The following is a 12104-nucleotide window of genomic DNA, read 5'->3' on the forward strand; positions in this document are numbered from 1 at the left end:
GTCAATGTGATGAAAACCCTAGGAGGGTTACCTTGAACTCCTACCATGTAGATTCTAACACCAATGCTAAGAGACTGATGCCAAGAGACCTGTCCACCAGCAGTGTCTATAGTTTTGACCCAAATTCCTGGGATCACAAACAGCTAGCTATGTTTGGGTCTAGGAGAACCTTAGATCTTATTAAGATGAAAGTTTGGTTACTTATTTCCTGGTTCCTGAGGGCACCAGTACATGCTGGAATAAATAGGTCAGGGACAGACGTTCCCTGCAGGTTCTGCCCTTCTGGAATTCATCTGAGTCAGCAAGCCTTCCTTCTGAAATATGCAAATGCTCAGGCCAATCTTTCAACCACTCACAACTTGGCTGAGTCACTCCAAGCAAACACCTGGTTCGTCTTTGAACACTCAGGTATCAGAAAATGAGTTTGGAAAGAAAGAAAGGAGGGAGGGTCATTCTAAAGCTGGGTGTAGGGCATGTCCTGGAAGGACCGAACCACTTTGAATAGCTGTGGTGCAGGGTGTGAGGCCTAAAAAAAAAAAAAAAAAAAAAAAACCCAAAAAAGAACAGTCAAGTCTCCAACTCCTTGGCTAAATCTGGTCTACCTAGATGAGTCCAGGGTCTGTAAGTCATACTTTTGTGTTAAAAGGGAAAAAGGAAGCCAAGAGGAAATGAAAGATCAAGAAGGCTCTCATTTGGACACCACGTCAAACTTCTACTTCTGAGGTCCACTCTTCTCCTTGCTCTCACATTGCAAGTGACTTCTTGCTATGGAGTAAAGCAGAAAGAACTGGGCCTGATCCAATTCAATTCAATTCAGTTGAACTTAAAATAAATTATTTATTGGAGTCTAAAAATTTTATGTCTTAGATTACAATAGGAGCGAAGGATGTAAAGCAAACCCTATTGAATTAGGTTTTAGGTAAAAGAAAGCTACTTGTTTTTTAAATTTTTGATGGAATTATAATGAACAATATACTTTTATGTTATAGAAACAGTCTTTTAAACTGCACAGATATCACACTGGTCAAATTTATACCAAACCACAAAATGAGGGAAACACTTGGGCTGGGGGGTGCAGCTCAATGGTAGGGTATTTGCCTAGCAGAAGCAAAGCCCTTCTGGGTTTGACCCCCAAAACCTCAATAAAAGAAAAAAAAGTGTTTGACACTGCATGCATGCAGCCTTCCAGTGAGGTTAGTTTGTGGTGAAATAGTTACTGAACAAGGAAAAGTGAGATATTATCGACTTACTGATGCGAAACCAAGATTTTGCTTGCTTGAAAACCACTTAACAATTTCATGCGTCTCCAAACTTTTAATAAAGTAGGTCAATACTCTAACTTGTACCATGTGAGACAACCCCTTCTCAAATGTGTTAAAGTTATCGATCATGCCCCTGAGGGTTTTTGTTGAGCAAGGCTAATGGCTTTTGTTGCCATTGTTTACCTGAAGCATAAAGTGTCTGTCGTGAGCATCCTCCAGCCTTAAGTCTTTATTGTGGAGGTGAGTTTTCAATCGGGTCAGAAATTCATTCTGCCTGTTGATGTCTGTTGCCAAGATCAGGGAGCCCAGCTGCTGTTCAATATCCTGTCTGCATCCACAAGAATGAAAGAGAAAAACACACACAGAGAGCAAATCCCTTTGAGGAGAATGATTGATTTCCTCATCACCAGGTGGCTTGTAATCTCATTTCTGCCTTTGATTCTATTTATTACACAGGGTCCCAGTTCCTCACAGCCTAAGAGCTGGTCTCCCATCCTTGGACAGGAGGTATGCCAGACCTGCACAGAGTGATTGAAACTTATATAACCCCAAGGGTTCCTGCGGGGGTGAGCATTGAAAGCCAGATAGAAATCCATGTTTTGAGGAGGATACAAAAAAGACTTGCAGAACCACAGGAGTTTGGGTTGTGCTTCTAGAGACTTCTAATTAGTTCAAACATTAAGATTTTGATGGAGAAAGAAAACAGCAAATAAAAGTAATAATAATGAAGAAGGTAACAGTGGCTGGCACTATGGGATGGGAAGTCTAGTGACAGCACAAAACAGACCAAAATGATACTATAGAACTTAAGAAAAAGGTGATTAAGACATTGTTACAAACCAGTGGGCAAGGGATATGTTTGCCAACAAATGGTATAGGGAAAATGGGATATTTTGTAAAAATAGGCAAGTTAGGGCTTTATTTCGCACGTAGAATGTAATTGGTAGAAAGAGGGATCCATAACTATTTTTAAAATTCACCCTTAAAAGTGAAATATATTTTAAGTGGAGCGCATAGAGCATACATAGAGAGTTCAATGAATAAATACAAAGTGAACATCTTGTAATAATCACCACTTGGGCTAAGAATATGATTGCCAGTATCCCCTTTGTTATCTCTCCCATTATATTCCCTCTCCATGCCTAGAGTTACCGTCTCTAGATCTTGGCTTTAATGACTTTGTACTAATTATAATAATTTACCACCTGTGCATGCATGTCTAAATGATATGATTTTAACCACTTTTGAATGTACAGCTATATGATATGTATCAATTCATGTCTTTCTTCTTTAGCTTAAAATGATGCTTTTGAAATTCATCCATGTTCATTATATTGTATTCCATTGTAAGAATAAACTACAATGTGTTTATCTATTCTACTTTTAATGGTCATTTAAGTTGTTTCTAGTGCTTGACAGCTATGAAAAATACCACAGCAAACATACTTATATCTCCTCCAGTTATACATGTGCAGAAGTTTCTCTAGCACTTGTATAACTGGAGATATCTGGAATTCAATTACTGGATTACAGGGTACATTTAGCTCTGATTTACTAGATATTGCATTATTATTATTATTATTATTACTGGGTATCAAACCCAGGGCTTTAAGCATCAAGGCAAGCACGAGCCACATCCCCATTCCTAGATATTGCCAATTATTTTCAAAAGGATTTTATAAATTTGCATTCCTAGCAGTAAAAGATGAGATTCTCCTCATTCTACATTATTATCCTTTATGTTTTTTACCATCTGATGAGTATGTCAAATAACTTTTTAGTTTAAACATAAATTTTCTTGATTGCTACTGAGACTGGACATATTTTCATGTTGTTTACTGGACATTTGTATTTCCTCTTTTGTGAAGTTTCTATTCTGATCTTTATCTATTATTTAATTAGCTTGTCTTGATTTTTCTTATCGATTCTAAGAATTTCTTATATATTTTAAATATTGGGCCTTTGAAAATTATGTGCTGCAAATATCTTCTTTCACTTTGTGGCCTGTCTTTCTGCTTTAAGATGTGCTGTATATATTGAAAAAAAGTCTTAAATTTTAAAGTAGCGTAGTCTATACTTCTTTTTATTTATGATTAAGTTCTTTCTCCTATTTAAGAAATATTCTCAATTCTTTTTTAAAATATTTATTTATATTTAGTTGTAGTTGGGCACAATACATCTATTTTATTTACTTATTTTTATGTGGTGCTGAGGATCAAACTCATGGCCTTGTGCATGCTAGGCAAGCGCTCTACCACTGAGCCACAACCCCAGCCCCAATCATTCTAAATTCTGATGAAAAATTTCCCTGCAGTATAATTTATAAGCTTTATAGTCCCACTGTTCATGTTTTCAAAGACCATTCATTCATGTTTTCTAATAAGCTATACATACAGCTTTAACCTATTTTCAAACAATATGAATAATCTCATAAAACAGGCAGTGCATAAAAGAAATACAAAATGCCCCCCAAATAGGAAGTGATAGTTTATATTCTTAGCATCACAAAAAGCAAACCAAAATAGCTATGTAATACTATTCCTCCCATTTTTATTGGCAAGAGTTGAAAGTAACTGCTAAATAATTTACCAAATTAACAAATGTCTGCAATGCCTAATGCAGTTGATGGTGTGGGTAAAATGGTCTCTCTCAGGCTCTGTTGTGAGAGTGTAAATTAGTGCAATAATTCTGGAGAGTAATTTAGGAATCAGTGTTAAAAGCATTTGATGGTAGAAATGATTTAACCAGTAGTTCATCTACAAATTTATACTAATGTGTTGGTGAGACTGTGATAAGTAAAGACAGGTGTTACAAGGGTACTTATTGTTTATAATAATGGAACATTTTAGGGAGGAAAAGATCACAAAAATTATCAAATAGGAGATTAGCTTCATAAGCCCTGGTACACTCATCCTATGCAATTAGTAAGTATATGATGTACAGCTTTATTTATTAATATGGACAAATGTCATATAATATTTTTATATTAACAAGCAGGATACAAATAGTATTAGGTGTGATCTCTATCTTAATAGTAAATAAACTAGAAAGATGTATAGTGGGAGTTATTTTCATTTTCTTCATTATATTTTAAATTATATAAATTTTTAAAGATCTGAGTATTTATTAATTGAGATATGAGTATTACAGTTGGAAAATATAACTATTTTAGTTAGGTGAAATGTTTTATGAATCAAATTTAAAGACAAACTAAAATCTTCAAGCACTATTTACAACATATAACAAATGACTACTGTAGTTAATATAGGAAGAATTCTTACAAATGAATAATACTTATGGGAAAATAGAAAAAGACAAAATACAAAAATTTGTTCTCTAAATAAATAGCAATGGCCATTAAATACTTGAAAAATGTCAATGTCATTTTGGCTAAAAGATTTATACTGGGGATTGCAGTTGTAACCCAGTGGTGGAGCGTTTGCCTAGCGTGTGTAAGGCACTGGGTCTGATACTCAGTACCACATAAAAATAAATAAATAAAATAAAGATATTGTGTGCAATTACAACATTTTTAAAAAATTTATGCAAATCAAACGAATCTTCCTTCTCTCTGTCTCTCTAGATCTCCTTATTCCTCCTCCATATCATATATACTCATAAGTATATATCAGATTTTCAAATACATAAAAATATAATAAAGATAAATATGAAGTTTTGTGATGGCACATTGATAGATTTTCTTATAACTCACTAATGGGAATACTGGTAGATATAGCTTTTTGAAAAAACAATTTGGTGATAGGCAACAGGAATCTTTAAAATTTAGACCTTTCTGGCCAATAATTTCTATATACAAATATTTCTGAGAAAATAATTTGTTTAAGAATGCATAATGAATATTCACACAAAAACGTTAAAAACCATATAAATTTCAAACACTAATCTGTAGTTACAGCTTTTTGGGCACTATTTTGGCCAGTAGCCAATAAAATGATTTTACTTTAACAGACTTAATTATGTCTTTATCATAAGTGAAAAATATCAGGACATAAACTTTAAGTTCCCCATTTTCTTAAAATATGGCTATACCGAAAAAAGAGTAAAGGGATATATACTAGCCAGGATAACATTAATGATTTCCAGATGTCAGGATTATAAGTCATTTCAAATTTCTTTTTAACAGGTTAAACCTTATGAAACCACCAATATTCTGCTTTTGACTTTCAGCCACTTCATATGGTTCAAACCAATACTTTTCTCAACTTTCCTTAATTTCTACAGTTACCGCCTTGCTTTTAAAAATCAGAAAATGATTTGCACGAGCATAGGAATGATAATAATGATTATGGTGAAAATTTTTGTTTTGAGTTCTTTTCACATAAATCATTGCAAAGCAATTATTCTTCTAGCAAAAGCATTTATAACATGTGTCTCACAAAGACATATGAATATGGTATTTTTATTTGGATTTCATAGAGGTGAGTAGGAGTATCTCAGCAAATGAATACCAATTGAGCACCAAGCAGGATTAATGTGGGCATTATTGGAGACAAGGCTGGTCACCCTTCGTCCTTCCTTCTCTTACTTTTCCCTTTCTTTCTTTTCTATCTTCACTTTTCTCCCTTTTTTTCTTTACTTGTCCCTCCTACTCACCCTCATCTTTCCTCCTTTTCTTTTTCTTTTTTGATTTCTTGCTCAAATTTTTAGTTCTTTTGGAATTGAGTTCTTTGCATTTACGATTTATTATTTTAGTAAAAGGCACATGTTTTTATACCATGTACGAGGACTGGTTTTATTTAGTTCCAGGGGGTAAAAAGTCATCAAGACCGAAGTTCCTACTGTAAGTTCCACATTCCTCTGGGTTGGAGGAAACAGCATGAGATAGTATCAGAGGGCCAGGAATAAACCTCCAACACAGAGCAGGCTGCTAGTCCTATGGGGAAATGCCACTTGGTCCTTGACCCCAAGTTATGTGCTTGTCATTAAGAAGGGTACAGTGATCTATTTTTGCCACTCACCTAATTTCCTCAGGTTCTGCATATTTTCATTAAACAGATCAGAATTAGTGATGGCCTTGGAACACAGGATAGCCGCTAGTTTGGGTCCCTAAGGAAAATGAAGCAGTGGCCTTGGACTTGGTAAGATCCGGCCTACATACTGGGTCTAATGAACAGTAGACCAGGAAACTAGGATTTCCTCTTCTGTTTAAAATGCAAGATTCATTAGACAAATTAATCGTGACAAAATTGCTGGGCCCAGTTCAATTACTTCACAAAAGACATTTTAGAAAAGAATTTCTAATTACTATTTCTGCTAAGACTGGCAATTACAAAACACTTTAGTCAACCAGTCCTAAATCTAGCCAGAGAATTTCTATGTTCCTTCTTGACAAATATTTATTCTTTGATTCTAAATGGGAGGACAATTTTACTAACATAAAGGACAGGAATTTGGCAAAGCAGAGCATTGATGCTGAAAAGTGTGAAAGCCGAGAGTTGTTTATTATCCTTTTTCCTGACTTTGGGTCAGAGACCGTCCAAAGCCCTTTCAAAGCACCCAGAGAGATTCTGGTTTCTGGGTTGCAGTAACTGACACCAAATCTGCTCAGATAGACTAGCAAGGGCAGGCAGGAAGCACAGCGGCTGGCTCCCAGCCACTCACGCAGGGGGTCCCAAGCACGCCCTAGAGAACACCTTATCTTTACTTGTGCACATCAGTCTGTTTCATCTCAGAGCACTTACGTCATTTCCTTTGGCAAGTGAGCAAGAAGCCTTGATTCTCGAAGCATGCCAATTGTAGATCGCCAGTGGTGATTCTCCAGCACAGACATATTCTAGAAAGAAAGAAAACAAAAGCTATAAATGAGGGAGAAATCAGATACTGATCTTTCAGCTAAACACAGCTGCCTGGAGGCTAGCGTCTTCCCACCGGCCAGTTGGTGTCTGGTACCACACAGAGGCAGACCAGAAAAGAGGCGCAAAGGATATCCACCACAAGACCTGTCCCAAGCTAGAATGATGGTGGGAAAGTGGCAGGGTCTGGGGACCCTCCACTGCAGGGCTGAATGAGGCTCAATTCCTGGCCTCATTCATTTTCATCTCTGCCCTGCTTTCAAGAGCTCTGCTAAGCAACACCAACTGCAGAAGACAGAAAGTGAAGCAGTTCAAAACAGGGAACAATGAAAACCAGAGGCTCTACAGTCAGAACATAATCCAAGTTTATTCTACCAACCGATCAGAGGCAGGTCTCCCAGCTGCTGGTTTAATCCCCTGCCCTGACCATTGACTCTCACATTGATAACAACCTGCTGAGTCTGAACCATCAGGGCAACTGGTGACACATTGACTCTCCAGTCTCAGTCAATAGTGTTTTGACTCAGCAGTGGGGGGTTAGTTCTTATGTATTCTAAAGTTTGAGAACCACTGTCATGAAGACAGCTCTGACAATAACCTTCATGATCAGAACACTGGCATTTAGCCCAAATGTAGATTCCAGGGTTGGAGTCCACAATTGCTCTCTTGTTCAAATATCTTAATATTTCTTACTTTGTGGGAGTCTCTACTGTGTAATATTTCCTTTGACCTTATTTTTTAAAATAAATATGCTTGTCACCTGAACATTTGATTAACCATTTAAATAATGATGGAATTTTACAACCCATTATGCTTTGTTCCAATTATCAAACACTATGGACTTCTGCTGACTTCATCCATACAGGATAGAACCCTTCTCAATCCCAGGCAATCGTTTGCTTTATTTCCTTAATTGTTTATTAATTTTCTGTCTTGTTTCAAGAGGGGTATACCCACCCTCTATATAGTCTGTTCTCTCCCTCTTGCTCTCTCTTTTTTTTTAAGTGTTGGGGATCAAACCCAGGGCCTACCATTGAGCTACATCCCCATCTGTGTTAAATTGCTATTCATTTCTTTCATTGCTAAAGAGTCATTATTCTTTGCTCACCACTTGACCATGTTTGAACCAGTGATGAGATTTTATTACTTTCATTCATTGGTCTATTATCTCCTTTTGGGCATGAGCCATACACAACAAAAGAGAAAGTTTGTTAGAAATAGCATGCTAGACTAATTTGTTTTGATTGTAAAGATTTATGGGCACAGAGAGTGATAGGTTAGTGTGATGTAACAGATGTTCAATCCTGCAGTGACATTTAATTCAGTAGCTCATGAGTTCACTTGCAAGACTAATTCAAGTAGATGTGTGGACACAAGTGACCTCATGTGAGTTTTTCAAGGGGTCAGAAAACTGTAACAGGACCTAATGATAAATGATACTATGTCTGTTGAGTGGAACAAAATTGTCTGGAGGATGCCCTAAGCAATTTTATTTATGCCAGCCTGACTTAACATCTTCATTAATATTCTTTCTGGAGGCAGGGTACAAAGATCCTTGGGAAATTTGCTGGTGAGACCATATTTGGAGAAGAGCACCAAGAAAATGGAAGGAAATGGAATAGGCTTGGAACCTGACATAGAATAAAAGACAGCTGAGTTTGTGATTGTAAATGCACTATTTTGTGGAAGAGTTTTCATACAAAAAAGAGTGTTTTGGGCAGTGACTTCCAGAGAGTAAGAAAACAAAAACCCTCTGCTGTTGTTAACATAGATGATAAAAATTTTGATTTCCCAAAGGGGCCACACTGCTGGGAAGTGGCTAGAGAGCGGCTTTAACCCAGGTCAGACAGACTTGAGACTTAAGCTTTGCACAAGACCTTGTTGTCCCCAAGAATCTCCTCTGTGCTCCAACATCTAGGATTCCAGAATCCAGAAATGTATAAGCTGATGAATGCCTGCAATGAGATGTGGTTTCCTATACATTTTTCAAAATATCTAAAATTGAAAGTCATCAAAATATGTACTATATATTTAAGAGAAACTTAAATACCAATAGCATTTAATGCCAATTTCTCTCTCCTTGGAAGAAACACAAAAGTAATCTATTTTTAAATAAATTTTTAAAGAGTTTTAAATCACTTCTGTAGAATTTACATTTTTTTTTTCTTTTGGTGCTAGAGATTGAACTTAGGGCCTTGCACTTACTAGGCACATGCAGTATTACTGAGCTACAACCTGACCCTAGAAATTATATTTTCATTCCATTTCCCCATAGAAAATTATTCTAACTTAATGAATTAATCCTAACTTAATTATTTTATTTTAATGAAATATTTTCATTGTGTGAAAATCTTTTATTTTTGCCCTATCATATTTTTCTGCAATGGAAATAAGTATTTAATTGAATTTTTTTTGGGGGGGTACCAGTGATTGAATTCAGGGGCACTCAACCACTGAGTCATACCTCTAGCCCTATTTTGTATTTTATTTAGAGACAGGGTCTCCACTGAGTTGCTTGTGGCCTTGTTAAATTGCTGAGGCTGGCTTTGAACTTGCAATCCTCCTGTCTGACTGAAATTTTAATGCAAGGGATTTTCCTAACATCAGGCTCTAAGCATTAAATATTTTTTGAGCTTGAATTTATCATGCAATTATTATCTGTAACTAATTGACCAAAGCACATACATAAGGAAATTCGGAAAAAATAACTGTGCTTAAGAATAAAAATGTATTGGTAATGTAAAAATTTATGAGATGGATAGGAATGTTAGGTTATCTCAATTATAGAAGAATTTCAATATTTCTAGTGATTTCGTTGGAGTTTTTGTACCAGGGACAACCTGCAGTATGATTTGTAAGGGGTAAGAGGGATGTCTTTCTTCTGTAAAGTAGGAACAGGGTGATGGTGATAGGTGAGAAAAGGCAGAATTGAGGTTGCTTTTCTGTAAGCACATTCCAGGCAGGTCAGTTGAAGGGCTTGAAAATGGATTCTGTTGATACTATTCATGCCTGTGTACCTGTTGGAAAGTCTTCATGTGTCCCCATGGATACACATGCCCTGTTTGAAAATGGCTGCCATCCATGACTGCTATTGAGAGCAGGGCATACCTATTCATCTTTGTGCCACAGTCTGTGGCACAGTGCCACCTGAATAAGTAAATATTTGTTGAATGGATACTGAGTAATTAGTTTCCCAAACCCCAAAGTTTCATAGCTGCAAAAGTTCAAAGAACTCTTAAAAGAAAAAGAGTCCTATTTGAATTTTTGGTCAAAATCTGGTAAAAGTCAGATTTGGGATTTTCTGTTGTGAAATCCTCATACTAAGGGCAACGTCAAAGAGTTTTTTAAATATTAAAGCAATTGGCTCTTTCCCCCTACTCATTCAGACAACCCAGACCAGGTAAATGGCTCCAGAAATAACCTGTATCTGGTAGCATTTGTCAATCCCGAGATGCAAAAAACATCATTATAATGAATTTTAAAGTCACTTCCACGAATTCTGCATGGTGTGCTCTTAGTAAGGACATAACAATCCGCAAAAGTTGTTCATAAATATTCACTGTAGGCAATGGTGTTTAGACTGATAAGTTCTGTGATAAGGGAAGCAATAGAGGACTGTGTAATCATATAGGAGGCAAATGTAAGGAACGATTTTAGAGAAAAAGAGGCTTCAAGAGGAAGATACCGGCAAGTTGCAACCAAAAAGATGAATGCGTTAGCAGTCAGAGAGTACTAGGCAATATACTATATTATACATTATACCCGAGCAAATTACACACTACAGTAGTATACTATACAATAATACATTTGATTAAACTAGGTAGAAGGAAGAGTAAGGAGGACACTCAATGTCATCCTTCTTTGTTTTATTGTTGTTTATTTTCTGTTTCCCTAGGAGGAAGCTTGGATTTTTTTTGTTTGTTTTTGTTTATCTTCTGTATTCCCAGCACCTGACATGTGTTAAGCACTTCATAAATATTTGTTGAATGAATACAGGAGTGGGTGATAAGTTTGGGAAACTAAAATAGTTCCGACTGGATGCTGCACAGGAGCCTGTAGGGAGATGGTGGGAGGAGAGGCTGGATGACCGCAGGGGTCAGGGGAGGATGGGGCTGTGGTAGGCCATTTGGACGTAGTCCCTAGGAGCAGTGGGGTTTTGAGCAGGAGTCGCTGTGGTCTGATTTGAGTTTTAGGAAACAACTCTGGCTGCACAGTGGGGAAGGGGGTGACCCCAGCAAGGCTGAGTGTGTGTGGATGTAAGAAGGAAGGAAGGTGGGGTGCCCTGAACCAAGGAGAGGCGGGGCCTGGGGAGCAGGCCTGAGACAATGATGCCAAGTCCTCCAGAGCATGGAGGCATCTCTACTCTGACAGATTCATCTGACTTTTATAGAGGCTGAGATCACTCTCAGCAAAAGGCAAACTGAGAAAAAGAAGAAAATCAACAGAAATGGTCACGGGGATCTAAGAAATGATTCCATCTTAATAGCCTTTGACATCCCAGCTGCTTTTGAAATACGCCTTAGGTACCACTTCTGCCTACCTTGAAGAAGTATCAGCTCAGTGATTTCATATTATGACGACAAGTTCTGGGTCTCAACTTGGCATACTTAGTTTTCAGAAAGACCTTCATCTTATATTTGGAAGAGAAAACAACCACCTTGGTGGCCACAAGACCTATTAGAATTTTCATTTGGGATAAACAAAACCCTTATACTTTTGGTGGTAAAAATATTTATTTTTCTTTTTGTTGGATTCATCAAGTATTATCCACTCTATGAACAAAACAGCCCCTTTGTTAGCTAACAGCAATACACCGCACAACACAGATTTTCAAATTAAATCGAGAGTCTATTTGTCAAAGAGATTCTGGCAGAGTTGCTGTCATACAAGGTAGCTTTAAACTGCAATCCTGTCCATTTATTGGACACTTTCTTTGATTAAAATACTTGAAGTGATGTTGATAAACTGAGCCTGGTGTGTATCAGGCATCAGAAGTAATTATACCTTTAAATCTAGAGGATACAAGAAG

General features: G+C 36.9%; 1 protein-coding gene across 2 annotated transcripts in view; it reads right to left on the reverse strand.

Moving 5' to 3' along the window:
- Pde7b (phosphodiesterase 7B) overlaps positions 1-12104 on the reverse strand; it is a 310553-nt gene that overhangs the window by 12569 nt on the left and 285880 nt on the right. For both annotated transcript variants that reach the window (XM_005329794.5, XM_005329793.5), the window contains 2 exons: positions 6965-7056; positions 1446-1590 (listed from right to left, as the gene is read on the reverse strand). In XM_005329794.5, the coding sequence (XP_005329851.1) occupies positions 1446-1590; positions 6965-7056 (237 nt within the window). The remainder of the gene's footprint in view (positions 1-1445; positions 1591-6964; positions 7057-12104) is intronic.

This window comes from Ictidomys tridecemlineatus, chromosome 8 (assembly GCF_052094955.1).
Source record: "Ictidomys tridecemlineatus isolate mIctTri1 chromosome 8, mIctTri1.hap1, whole genome shotgun sequence".
Taxonomy (NCBI): Eukaryota; Metazoa; Chordata; class Mammalia; order Rodentia; family Sciuridae; genus Ictidomys; species Ictidomys tridecemlineatus.